Below are 15,121 nucleotides of genomic sequence, written 5' to 3'. Positions count from 1 at the left end.
TAATGTAGATCATCTATTTTCGCTGAATGTTTGCCCCAAAATAGGGACACTAGGGTTCATGTGTCGGTTCATGCCACCTTGAAATATAATGTTTATGTTCATACACCTTGTTCGTGATTATTCTGTTGACGGTACGTGCCAGTAGTATGATAGTTACGGAAATGTGCTTGAGGTTGGTGAACATCTTGCAGTAATTTTGATAAAATCTCTGGAGGCGTGCGCCGAGGCACTGTGGCGTCATTTGTGTCAGTCATGCTTCATTGTTTCCCAATTCTACAGACTGCCCGCTGATGATGACTGGCCAATGGGACAAAGAGCTTTTTAACACACCCATCCTGCAGCTTATGTCTTTCTGAGACATCCCACATGACACCTGAATTTCCCCTGAGGGTCAGGGATCAATACAGGTTTATCATCAACAGCTGTGCCAACTACAAAGGACCCCATAAGTTACCACTTGAACTCCTGTATCCCTATTCTGGGGCAAATAATATATAGCAGACTATACAAGGTTTGGTGTGCAAAAAAGAGTTCAACAAGTGCACTGCAACTCAAGTCTGTTTATTAAGTAGGCCTAGAGGGTTTAAGTTAAGAAGAGTCCAAATAGATCAACATAATAGCCAAAAGAATCGTGTATAATATCTTTAAACAACTCTTTTATATAGTGACTATGGTGAAGATAAATAATTTGTAGTTTGGATAAATTGTTGAATTGAAGGATTAATTAGTTAATGTATTTATTCGTCCTTCTCACCTGCTGACAAGGGATTGAAAATGGGATTTTAAAAACATCCAATAATACAAGAAACCTAATTCTGAAAGCTATAATTTGTTTTCAACTTGTTATAGCCAAGAACTGGGAGAGAAAGAGAGAGAGAGAGAGAGAGAGAGAGAGAGAGAGAGAGAGAGAGAGAGAGAGAGAGAGAGAGAGAGCGTGCGTGCGTGCGTGCGTGCGTGTGTGTGTGTGTGCGTGTGTCTGTCTGTGTGTCCGCGCGCACGCATGTAGACATTAATAGATACCGTAGAATAGCCTACACCTAGGCATACATAGCGTGCATTCTATCCTATTCCTATCCCTATCCTGTAAGATATTACGGACGCACGTGCAAGTTGTGAGTGAAGTGAATAGTGAACTTGTGAATGATTTGAGTAGGATGTGGCTCAAACCCCGCCCATTCATCTTCAGCCAATAGTATATAGTTATTCAAATGAGCCACTCATAAAGATAACTTGGAGCGGCAACTAGTGACAGACCCCATAAGAAACTTTACTCCCTGACCGCAACTCTATTCCACTTTCTAACGGACTTCTGTGTGAAATCTTACTCTTAGGCTACTGGATATTCCACAACATCAAAGGAGCTTTTAACTCGGAACCTCATTGGAGGTCAAATATGGGAATCGAAAATATATCTTTTTTCACTGTTGGGATAATTTTGGCAAACATTTGTGTAACTTTTTCTTCTGACCCTGAACCTACTACTATTTTTGGTAAGAGCCAAATCGGTGATTTTAATGGTGTGTTTTATGTTCCTGTGATAGGGTAATTAATTGGACCATAAACATGTCTGCAACAACAGCCTTTAAAACGTAAACATTTGTGGGTGGGTGTGTGGCAGGGTGGGTGAGTTGGGTTTAATGCATGCATGTGGCTCCACTCTGACCGGGAATAACCCCTGGGAACAACTTTAGGGTCTCATGAGTGCACCCTATTATCCTATAGCCATTATTCACATGCGCGCCATAGAAAAGAGAGTTCATAAAGGCCTTTTGTGAAAAATCACTGTGGAAATCTGCGCATTGTTTTTCCAGATTAAATTAATTAATCTGAGTATCGTATCAACACTCAACAGCAGCTGTTTGTAAATATGCTATAATTTATCAAGCATATTATTTAATAATATAAACCTATAGGGAATTAGCTATATAGTCTATATTTTTGTTTTAATTCTTACAAACATTACGACTAATGTAGTTTAGTTTATAAAACTTGGTATGCAATTTTCGTTTAGTTTTTATGAAATATTGTTTAATTAAGCCTAGTTCATATGAAGAAGTGTGCACGTGGAGACAAAAGAGGGCGACAGTGTCCTACTCTAACATTAATGCATGATCACTGGACATAACAGTATATCTAGGTTTACAAATCAAACATCCCCATAACTCTGAGTCACAGACCTGTGAAAGTTCCATTTTGACCCCCTTTAATAAGGAACCCCCGATGGTTATCTGGAGCCCACTTTCAGCACTGACATATTCTATGGTCAAATTGAAAATTGAAAAATCTGAAATGTTCACCTCTCTTCATTTCTATCGGCACAAGCATTTATGGAAAGGGAGTAATTGTGTGTGTGTGTGTGTGTGTGTGTGTGTGTGTGTGTGTGTGTGTGTGTGTGTGTGTGTGTGTGTGTGTGTGTGTGTGTGTGTGTGTGTGTGTGTGTGTGTGCGTGTGCGTGCGTGTGCTAACAGCTAACAGCACTACGACCACTGCTCCCCTGTCTACCACCGCTGAGTGGATCACAGACTACGCAGGCATTGAGTCCAAATTCTCCCTGCGCACAGCTGATGTTCCTGACGATGACCTGTGCTACATAGTCCCTGGTCAGCCCGACACCATCAAAGAGTGTCAATTCAACCCAGAAACACAGAGCTTCTTTGTGATTCATGGCTGGACGGTATGTCAGTTAAGCACTTAAACCCTCTAGTCAAACAGACCTGAGTTGCAACTGTACTTGTGCTGGAGCACCTTTTTTCTGTCTGTGGCATGTGTTCAAAGCTAACAACGTGTCGTAATGCGGCTGTTTGCGGCACATTGCAGATCTGCTATTTTTGTGACCGTTCCCCCCAGAATAGGCATGCTGGCGTTTGAATGGTCAAAGTCTAAGGGTTTAAAGGTGCCCACTGAACTTTATTGTCTTATATCTTAACTTAATTATAAACTTTGGGAGGAAAGAGCATCAATATGTGTTACATGAATTAAGACTTAAATTGTGCATCTTGTCAAGAAATAATGTAATATTATTGTTTTTATCTTGTGAGTGCACAGAAAAAAGATTAGTCAAATTAGTCATTTGTCGGTATGCCTGTATTCAGCACTGCAAGATGCAAGAATAGCCCAGAATCTTGCTCAAGTAATTACAACCAGAAGAGATATGATGACTTAGCAATCAGTCTGGCTTCTTTCTGAGATTGAGAGGCAACCTGAACTTGACATTTTTGTTATCTGTCTATTGGACATGAAACAAAGGCAAAGGTGAATGATGCTAGAAGCTGACCTCTGTGTGCGTATGTGTGTGCGTATGTGTGTGTGTGTGTGTGTGTGTGTGTGTGTGTGTGTGTGTGTGTGGGTGTGTGTGTGTGGGTGCGTGCGTGCGTGCGTGCGTGCGTGTGTGCGTGCTTGTGTGTGTGTGCGTGTGTGTTTGCATGCGTGTGTCTGTGTGCTTGTACCATAGGTCACAGGAATGTTTGAGAGCTGGGTGCCCTTGCTGGTGTCTGCCCTTCATGAGAGGGAACCGGGTGCCAATGTCATTGTGGTGGACTGGCTGACTCGTGCCAGCCAGCACTACCCAACATCTGCAGCCAACACCAAGCTAGTTGGCCGTGATCTCGCCCAGTTTGTCTACTGGATACAGGTGAGTCTTTTGGATCTATACTAGTAACCAGATTGTTTGGTCGACATGTTTTTTAAGATCACAACTGTTGTTGGTGCTATGTGTCTCGTTGGTCCGACTGGCCCCCATTATAACTAACCCTATCCCGACCCTAACCCTAACCTACTGTAACCTGAACGTTTGTCAGACTATTGTTACGGCACAATAATGGGTTGTCAGAATTATGAGCGGACCCCATTGATAATTGGACTTTGCTTCATTAAACCAAAACCCACTAGATGGCCAAATGACCATCACATTCAGTAGTAGGCCTACACTACAATGCCAGAAGAGAGAAGGAACCCATAAACTCCATCTGAATTTAAAGTAGTCTGCCAAAGTGCGACAGATTTGTCAGTAGTGATGTAATGTTTTTGTATCTAGCGTTGCTGTGGGTATGTTTTCCTTCTGGTTATGATTTTATTCTCACTATAAAGGCTTTTTACAGCCTTGTCCCTGGCTCACTGCAGTCTCTCATTATGAAGCTAAGTACTGATTCACATTGCATGTGAAGCTTAGTGCAGCACTGCCCTTTAGTTTGAACTAAGTCAATCAAGCGACACTGGCACGGGCTGGCTATAAAACACATTGTTTTAGAGCTGGTTTCCCAGACACACATCAATGCTTGTCCTGGATTATGGCCTAAATTCTATTCAGATAAAATCTAGTCTAGTTGGTTCCATCCATGCTGCAGGATTGAACTCACTTCAAAATGTTGCATCTTCTTCCTTTAGAAAGAGCTGCAGTTACCCTGGGAAAGAATCCATCTGTTGGGATACAGTCTGGGAGCACATATTGCAGGCATCGCCGGAGACCTCAGTGACCACAAAATCAGCAGAATCACAGGTGAGAGGCACCAATGCCCCTGGCCTGGATCTGGATGCTTGTCTGATCATGGTGAATTCATACTGTAGCAGTACAAGCAGATAATGCATTTAATGTTATATATAAAGGCGCAGCTGGAATGTTCCACGGGCCCTAATGCAAGATTGACAGCCCCCCCGCCACCCTTATTAAAACATATCCCCCCCCCCCCCCCCCCCAACGGTGAACGCGACCGTAAATACCACGTATACTGTAGGCTCACAGGTTGCATACGGTAAATACGTTACATATCGAAATATAACTCCATAACCATTCCAAACGGAGCTAATCAAATACAGTAGTGTAGGGTGTAGGCTGCTATTCACATATAGTTGTGCCTGCCGTCTGCGGCTGTGACAATGAATGGGACAGCTTCGGGATTCGGGAAAGTTGATTAAGTAGCCTCTTCATTTTTCAGTTCAAGTGGTAAAGTTAACGTGGGAATGTGTCCATCTTTATGATTACTGTTGCTGTCTTTCACCGGCATGCGACTTCACTCACCTCCACTCAGTGTGGATGGAGCTGTTGTGTTTGTTGTGGTTCCATTACCAATTCCACCTTTACTCCATCTTTCTTGCCCTCTCTTTTGAAAGTGTCTGTGGTTCTTTTACGTCTTGTTTTGACTCTTCAAAGAATCAAAACTCAACTTTACCAGGCGATTGCAGAGTCTGCAGTGCTAAAACTGTTCACAGCAATACCGGACAGACCGGAGCAAATACATATGTACTCTTAACGTGCGCCAGTAAGCAGTCCAGTTTAAACACGCCCTTCACAATAAAGCGTCTCCCTTTACCTCCCAATTAACTACATTTTACACTGCTTATTATTGACAGGAAATTTAGTCTTAGTCGCGGTAACTTAACAGTGTGTGTTTGTGGGAGAGAGAGCCAGAGAGAGAGTTTATAGTTTACTACGGTAGGAGTGGCTTCCAGACAATTTAGTTGTTCTTTAACCACTCACGTAACTATGATGATAAGCTATAGGACGCATATTAAACACATGTACCATTACAATTACCAGGTACTTACCTGGTACCAAAAGAGTCCATTTTAGCCAGTTCAAAGAAAACTTAACTCTACACACATCGACAATGGGTTCCGGGCCAAAAAGACTAAGGTTGAGGAAAGTAGAGCTCCAGCTCCATGGGGGAAAAATACTTTATTTGCGAGACATGACAAACGTTGACCTGAAGAAGATCCCTTGAGCATCGAAACGTTGAGATGTTTTGCAAAAAAAGTGGTTCTTTTCCATGCAGGCTCTACTTTTTTCAAGTTGAGCCAGTACCATGCAGACTAGGGACGGTGCCTTATTTCTGTCTCTCTTTCAGGTCACTCAAGCTATTGAGGCATGCAAACAAGTTGATCACACAAAAACACTGACGTCTTGTCTTGTCACACAGGCTTAGATCCCGCCGGTCCGACCTTTGAGCATGAAGACAACCAGAACATCCTTTCATCGGACGATGCCCAATTTGTGGACGTCCTGCACACCAACACCAGGGGCTCCCCAGGCCGCAGCATTGGCATCCAGCGACCAGTGGGCCACATCGACATCTACCCCAACGGAGGCACCTTCCAGCCAGGCTGCGACATCCAGAACACTCTGCTGGGAATTGCAGCAGCTGGCATCAAAGGCCTGCATAGTATGTAGCCCACAGAAACACACATGCACACACAGACATATGCATTCACACACACATGGAGATGCACACACGCACACACGCACGCATGCACGCACGCACGCACACACACACACACACACACACACACACACACACACACACACACACACACACACACACACACACACACACACACACACACACACACACGCACACACACATTCAACACTGTGTTGTGCGCTGTCCCTCTTTCAAACATCCTATCTGTTGCACCACCCTGAATGTATACTATCAGACATTATTATATAACGTTATACTGTAGTATATGAACGCACTACAACACAGTCAAATGATCTGGAGTTTTAATTTAGCTCTTAAAGAGTTAAATTATAGCTACATTATCTAGATTTAGTGGCAGCGGTGGCCGAACGGATAGCGGCGCGGTCTTGATACCGGAAGGTTCCTAGTTCGAATCAGCCGTCCGACACGTTAAAATTACCACCGCTGAAGTGCCCTTGAACAAGGCATTGAACCACTACGATGAAATGTGTTCTATGAGCAGGGCCTGGCTGGAAACAAGTTCTTGAGCTTAGCCCAGATACCCTGGGTAAATATAGTAATCATTTCATTTCATTTCATACATTTTTAACACATTTGACTGTGTACTGTACCTGCATGGATAGCAGATTCCAGTCCATGAACTCCCTAATTACCTTGTCATCCCAGAACCTCTAAATCAGGGCTCATACTGTAATGGCTAGGCTATATGTTATGAGATTGTGATAGGTACAATATGATATATATGTTCTATTTTGTAGAATTACAGAGAACTTATAAAGCCATGTGTTATCAATCATCATCTGCTCTCTATGTCATTTTGACACAATGCAAATTTCTGCTCACATCAAAGTGAAAAGTCTTCTGTTACAATGTTGTAAATTATCAGGACAGGTTCACTAGAGGTTTGCATGGTGTCAGTATGTAATTTGCCTCCATAAAAGCCTTCAGGAGGTCAACGTGCTTGCCGCCAGTCAGAGCATACCAGCCCAGCTGGGGAGTAATAGCTATATACTATATACAGTAGTCATAGGTATTGTCTGTATAGTGCTGTATTCCACAGAGTAGGACCATAGAGCACCATAACTTGATTTAGAGTTTATCCATTTTCTATCGAGGAAACCTTTGTCGGATGATCTAAGGGTTCTGGGTGGCACGTATGGGTCATTAGGCTAAACCCTTATAAAGGTAACCTTAGCAGCTCGCCCTGTCCTCTGCCCCTCAGCATCCTGCAGCCTCCCTTTTATACTAGGCGAGACCATATACCAAGAACACAGATCTAATTGGTAACCACTTAACTCAAAATAAGGCAAACTATGGCCCATGAGTTGATTTAAACAATTTTACTAAACCCATTCCAAATACATGAATACATTTCAGGCACCACATCATTAAGATAAGAGAACATATACAACACAAGAAGAGCTCTTGGAACATAAAACAGACACCCCTCCTGCTCTATAGCATTTGGTATCTTCCTCCACTCAAGCAACAGAAACACTGCAGGAGAGACACAATTCACAATAAACACAATTCACAATTAACAGAAATGCTGTTAAAACCCATGCATTTGCGTCCTTTTATAATGCGTTGTTCGGTACAAATAAAATAATATGCAACACTAATGTCCAGTCACACAGTCTTCCAAGCCGGCTTGCTGTTTAATGGAAGCAGCTGTGTAGTGTATGCCTCAACTCTAAACTCTAACTCTGAATTTTGCTGTGTATTGTATATTTCTGCCTGGTTTTCAAACCTACACTGTCTGGTCTGCCACAGATATGGACCAACTGGTCAAGTGTTCCCACGAGCGGTCCATCCATCTGTTCATTGACTCGCTGGTGGTGAACGCACAGCAAAAACAGACCATGGCCTACCGCTGCAATTCCAAGGACGCCTTTAACAAGGGCCTGTGTCTCAGCTGTCGCAAGAACCGCTGCAACAAACTAGGCTACAACATCCAAAAGGTCCGCTCACCCCGCAGTACAAAGATGTACCTGAAGACCCGCGAAATGACGCCCTACAAAGGTAAAAGACCAGGAAGAATGGCTGTAATGTACCGTAAACTACTTCAATTAAGTATACAATGCCTTGAGTTTGCCTTGAGTCAGTCAAGGGCAAAATTACAATGATGATGATGATAGTAACAATGAATCTGTAACAGTTGTACTCAGAGAAACAGAGTTAACAAACTACTTTACACATGTATGTAGAATACGTTTACTGTATGTGTTTTATGCTATGTTCTTAGAGATGAGGGAAATGAGTTCATGCTCGGCCACTGCAAATAAGTATGTCTGGATTTATGGCCTTATGAATTACAGAGAGTTAAGTTGACTCATTTTAACGATAGCTAAGTTGGACAATGTATGAGCTACTATTTGTATATTGTTGTATATTATTTGAAGGCACATTCATTTTATATTGGTACAAATACAAGAGAAATTCAAAAATACACTTCTTGTAAAGCATACAGATATTGTGCACAAGCATCCATGCAGTAATTATATTTACACTAGTATGCTATAGCAACCAAGGAATAAAGCAATGTTTGGCATGTTGGTCACATGGGGAGGAGGTCAGGGGAATCTGAGCAGTTATTTAGGTAACTCGACACCACTGCATATGATTCGTTATAAATTGAAATTTACTGGAACCCGTTGAGCAACTCCCCAATATTTACAAATTTCATATGGGTCCATTCATTGTTTCCAATCCAGTGAGGATTTTACTGTATATTTGCTGCAGCAGTAGCAGCAGAAGCAACAGCAGCGGAAGTACAGTAGTAGTAGTTGTTGTTGATGTTATTGTTGTCGTCGTCTCCCTGCTGGTCAAAACCGGGTACTGCAGGTGGGCTGGGCCCAGGTTAAATTTATGAATGAATCGTGACATAGGACGTGACGCAGAGGTACCACAAGAAAAGCACGAGAACCAATCATCAACGCTCGAAGGTTACTACCCGTAAGACTTCGTCATTCTTCCAGGTGCTTCAAAACGCCACTGAGCAACTTCCATTGAAGTGAATAGCGGGGGGGTAGGGTTCGATCAGACTTGCAAGATATGGCGGTGCCATACCTTTGGTTGCTTTGAATGCCATCATCAGAGTTTTGTATTCTGTGCGGGCAGTGACCGGGAGCCAATGGAGGGAGCGGAGAAGGGGGTAGACATGTGAGAATTTTGGCTGATTGAAGACAAAGCAAGCTGCGGCATTTTGGATCAGTTGGAGAGGCTTAAGTGTGCATGCCGGTAGGCCAGGGGGAAGAGAGTTACAATAGTCAAGTTTTGACCAGACTGTTGTCTGGATTAGGAGCTGGGCTGACTCCTGTGTGAGGAATGGTCTAATTCGTCATATGTTATAGAGTGTAAACCTACAGGATCGAGTGACAGCTGTAATGTGTGTTTTGTCCAGGACAACACCAAGGTTCCTTAAAAACAAAATAGTATGAAACCATATTAAAATACTGTTGATGAGCACATGACGATGGCACAAGTTAAAGCTTTAAGCTATAATAATGACTGTAACTTAGTTGTACATGCTTCATGTGCTGATGCGGAAATACACTGATAGTTGGCTCTGGGAAAGTTCCGTCTGTCACTCTTATGCCTTGTCTCTCTTCTGCCCTAAGTTTTTCACTACCAAGTGAAGGTGCATTTCTTCAGCAAGGACGAGCTGAGCTACACAGAGCAGCCACTGAAGGTGTCTCTGTATGGAACCCTTGAAGAGAAGATGGACATTCCTTTTAGTATGTAAGTACAACACTATATAGTTTTCTGAACAGCTAAGTGGTTGTTAAATGCAGGTTTCATGCTATCCTCTACTCCCAAACTGTTCATACTGTACATACATAAATTGACTAATGGCTCTTTTTGACTACAAAGGGTAACCCAGAATCTTATAGAACATGAAACTTTCCAGAACATGTCAAGTTCTGTGATGTTCTTTTTATTTACGTATCCATTATAATCAGAACCACCCCTGATAGGGGAGGTACGCCATAAAAAAGAAAACATGCTGAGTTCTGGGTTCCCATAACTCAGGATTAGTATCACATCCCGAGCAGGACGTAAAAACCCTATCTGAAACCGAGCCGTAGTGTATGGAAACAATTAATTCCACAACCCTTGACATATGTTTCACGGCACGGTTCACTTAGTTGTTGTAGTCGTAAAGAGCCTATATATATATATATATACCTGCATCTGCATGTGTACGCATGCCCTGGAGGCCTGGATCTATACACAGCAGCGTCATTAGTTTGACCTCATGGCTTTTGCCTTGACCCCCTACAGTCCAGTCTTGAATGGAAACACCACTGTGTCCTTCCTGCTCACCACTGATGTTGACATTGGAGACCTGATGATCGTCAAGCTGCGCTGGGAGAAGGACGCTATCTTCAGCTGGTCAGATTTTTGGAGCAGCAACAAGTTCCATATCCGTAAACTGCGCATCAAATCTGGGGAGACCCAGTCCAAGTAAGAGCCCTGTTATCACCTCCCTCCATATGTAACGCCCGGGATTCTAACCTGTGTCCCCTGCTAGACTAAAGGGAATTCCCCATAGCCCGGGAGAGATATTAGGCTTCTAGCTCATCAGGCAGATGCTCTGAGCCACTACTGCTACAAATATGACATAATTACTTAACTCTGTTATTATACCAGAAGACATTTGTTATTTTCCCAATGATGAAAGGATATCGCTAACGTTAACCAATTGCTCATCACAGATTAATGGAAGAACATAGTGTAATTGCTGTATAATTACAGTGTCTGCATACAGTAATTGGAAAGACTTTATGTACATAAGTATCCACTTAAACCCTATACTTTATTGACCAGGGTACCTCAGCGCTCAGAACTTGGCTGACTTATTTTTTCCCTCTACACCAAAAATAGCCAATCTACAAGCTCACAATGAAATGCACTATGAGCTTGTAGATCGGCTATTTCTGTGGAATGGTTGCATAGCATGCATGCCCCGAATAGGGACGGTAGAGTTCAAGTGGTTAAACCTCTTGTTTTCAATAGTGTGGTAACTTTAAACTGAATTGCATTTTTTTGTGATTGCAGGGTGATCTTCTCTGCCAAGGATGGAGAATTTGCCCACCTTGTCAGAGGAGGGGAAGACGCAGTCTTTGTCAAATCAAAAGAAGACTATACAAGTCGTAAAGAAAAACGGTAAGTCAAAGAGTACATTGTAAACTTCCAAAATATAACTTTTCTTTTTTTTAAGATTATGGCACATAATACAACGCTAAAATAATGTGATTCAATATACCTTGTTATGCAAAAATAATAGTCCATAACCACATATATTATCTCTATCCAGGACTCACAGATTGAAGACGGAGGGCAGCCTCTTTGGGCAGAACGAGGCTTGAAGACTCACTTGAACGCACCTCATCATCATGCACATTATCCATCTCTACATTCATAGCCAAAGCTGGACAGAAAAACACTGGGAACTATTTTCAAGAAACGGAATGATACCACCTGCTTCCAATGTTATCAACCGATAATCACCAGTATGTTCTTATGAAGACCATGCAATGGAGCAATATGGACATTTCCTACATGTATACTGCCTACCGTGAGTATGCAACTAGGAAACGCGTTAGTGAAATTACTGACGCCGAAGCAAAAACATTGCGAAACTGCGCTATACAACAACAACTGCGCTATACAACAACTAACGATTTAGGGTTAGTAATAAGGTTAATAGTCGGTCAACGTGCCAACAATGGCTGACAACAACGTCAATATGTAGGAAATGTCCATACTGGCTCCATTGCATGGTCTTGATAAGAACATATTGGTGATTATCGGTTGAAAACATTCAAAGGGGGCGAACCGCTAATCCATCATACAGGGTGTTGGAATGAGTATAATCTATTCCATCCAGAATCATTACACATCACATCCAAGTGCAACCTTCAGAACCTCCTCCTTTGTGCCGGGAATCAGTCAGCTCTCATGTTTATTTTGTCTTCCTGGAAAATGTTACAACTTCTATCACAATGGTGTGCAATGTGCATATATTTTATTATTACAGCCTTTGAATAACTATTGCTGCATTTCTTTTTAATCACTTGTTTATTCTCTTGTATCCCTGATATATGTATATTGTTTATACAGATTTCGATAAATTTAGACCACTCAAGAGGTTGTGTTTTGTTTGCCTATGTGAACTTTATAAGTACATGAGTACATTATTTTATACATACATGATTCAGAGTGATAGGCATAATTTTGGCACATCTTCTTTATTTTTCTCCTGCAAACTGATCATTTACTTTATTTTGTATTTTTGTCTCTTCCTAACCACTAACCGCCAACAATCAACAGGGACCAAAGATGTTGTTACTATCTACTGACTGGAATATAACAATGATCTTTGTAAATATGTGTATTCTTTCAATCAGTATTATATTATATTTGAAATACATTTACATGTATTCATTTCAGATGTCTTGAATCCTTGCTTGTTCTCGCTTGCATTTGGTTATTGTGTTGGCACTGGTCACTTTACTCCCTGCAGACAATTGGATCAGGTGCTGTCCTTTACAACAGGACTAACCCTAATTTATGCTCCATCGCATGACAGCATTGCGCACCAAAACCTACAAGATTCACAACATTGTGGATGCCAATGTGGGACAAAGTATGAATCGGCTTTTAACACATTATGTTTTTTTTTTGCTTTTAGTTGAACAAGCTGGTTGTAATGAACTAATGACTAAAATATAATATTATTTGATTAAATGGCTCTTCTCTTTGGAAGGTCAAAATGTTGCACAAATGTTGGTCAAACGGCTGAAAATAAATATGCAAGCCTTTGCAAGCTCTGATGGACTGTCCTACATAATACAACTGAAGAATATTTCATATTCTATTTATTGAATGTATTTGTACATATTTGTATATTAAGCTGTAATATATTTCGTTGGATTTCCATTGCTGTCTTTGTTTTTATAGATGGAGCATTTTGTGATTTTATGCGAAACATTTTGGACAGATCAATGAAATTGGTTTCCGTGCCAGCTAGCTGCTGAGTGCAAATAGTTTTATGAACTGAAGTGCAGTGCGCTGTATGAAGAAAGAAATAACTTAATATTTTAATAAAGTGAAGTCATCACACATCTTGATACTCCTGGCTACTCATGTAATGTTACATAAAAATCCCATTATTTGAAATATGTTTATCCTTATGTTAAATCCTCATTAACAATCAATATTGGCCTTTTAGGGGATCTATTAACTATTAGTGTAGTATTGAAATCTTGTTCAATAGCAGTACCTTTAATATGTATAATGGTGGACAAATATGACAACATGACAACATGTCCAGAGCTTTTACAGATTTCATGCAATAGGTTGATATTGAAAGCGCGGGAAAAAATGTTCAGTTAAAATTGACAGCTCCTGCATTCGTAAGTACAGTATATGTTGAAAAGACAAAAAATTATGGCAAGTTAAACATTTACAGATTATTGAGTAATGTTTAACAGATTGTCATGGTTGTTCTAGTTGGGAGGTAGTACTAGGAAGTTGGAACACTACCATCATGAACTAATTGTTCAAGGCAATTGAACAAGGACTTGTTTTTGTGACACTGGTATGTAAATACAGCCAGACTGCCACACTGGCACCTCAGTCACAACTTCTTTCATAGCACATACAGAAACACATGCAGTATGTGTGTGAAAAAATACCATACCATATCATCTTTATTTATATAGCACATTTAAATAACAACAAAGTTGTACCAAAGTGCTTTACAATAAAATAATAAAAATCACAACTCCATTTAAAAAACAAACAACATACAGTAGCCTACACAGTGTCACTTTCAACATCAGAAACAGCTCATACTATGCTTGGAAATGCCAAAGAATAAAGATACGTCTTGAGGCGTGATTTAAACACCTGAAGGGTGGGGGCTTGTCTTATGTGCAGAGGCAGCTCATTCCAGAGCTTGGGAGTAATAATAATAATAATAGGTAGCACATACAAATTGAAATGGAGGAAAAAGTACTCACATTTCCCATGCATGCTACATACTACAGCTAGGCCTACTCGTCCTGATCAAATATTACTCCAGCTCAGTCAAGTTATAGTACATAAGTAACTGCTCTTAAATATACTTAAATATACCCGTAAGACGCCCTGAGGACGAGAAGCGACCTCGCCCTTTGCCGTTCCATTGAAGGGGCAGAAGACCAAACTATTCAAGCGTTATAGAAGTTTTCAAATTAGGGAGGGGCCTATGTAAGCGACTGCGGCAACCACACTTTGCAATTTCTAGTTGTTAATATGAATATGAATATGAATATGAATATGAATATGAATATGAATATGAATACTATTAATATCCTCATGGTCTGTATGGTCAGTATCATTCAGAATCACTATATATATATATTAAAAAAAAAAAAGTAGAATGCTTTAGATGTACGCTATAATTTGCTGTTTGTTTAATCACAATAGCTAGAAAATGTTGTGTTCTCAGGGTGTCATTTGTTTCATTTTGTTAAACTTTGTGATACATGGCAATACCATGAACAAGGGGATTAACACAGGATCAGCCTGGTTTCAACACAAGCTGGCTTCTCGACCCTTTATACCAATCAAAAACGTTTCACTCCCTCCCAAGAGACTATTTCGGCTAAAGCCAGACAACAGTAGGCCATTTCAGTTATTTTATTTTATTTTGTCATTTGAAGATGATGAGAATTGGTTTCTACTATGTGTAACCACCTGGGTTTGAGGTGAATTGGTTTCTACTATGTGTAACCACCTGGTTTGAGGTGAATATCCCTTGTATTGAGGGAAATACTGTAAGGAAGGTCCTGGAGCAGCACAGACTGTTAAATGCAAAGTATAAAAAGACGTATACTGTACATTTTTACGTAACAGCATCTTCATCAGAGTCAACC

At 40.9% G+C, this 15,121-nt stretch overlaps 1 protein-coding gene across 1 annotated transcript; it reads left to right on the top strand.

The window, feature by feature from the left end:
- The first annotated feature begins 1,235 nt into the window (after positions 1 to 1,235).
- Positions 1,236 to 13,325, top strand: lpla (lipoprotein lipase a). The gene is made up of 10 exons (XM_079506796.1): positions 1,236 to 1,490; positions 2,469 to 2,674; positions 3,452 to 3,631; positions 4,384 to 4,495; positions 5,913 to 6,155; positions 7,968 to 8,216; positions 9,815 to 9,935; positions 10,479 to 10,661; positions 11,256 to 11,363; positions 11,515 to 13,325. Exons 1-10 carry the CDS (start codon positions 1,394 to 1,396, stop codon positions 11,564 to 11,566), a joined length of 1,551 nt encoding a protein of 516 aa, XP_079362922.1. The 5' UTR covers positions 1,236 to 1,393; the 3' UTR covers positions 11,567 to 13,325.
- Positions 13,326 to 15,121: the final 1,796 nt, after the last annotated feature.

Source organism: Electrona antarctica (genome assembly GCF_951216825.1).
Source record: "Electrona antarctica genome assembly, chromosome: 7".
Classification (NCBI taxonomy): Eukaryota; Metazoa; Chordata; class Actinopteri; order Myctophiformes; family Myctophidae; genus Electrona; species Electrona antarctica.
This window is presented reverse-complemented; position numbering and strand designations above follow the sequence as displayed.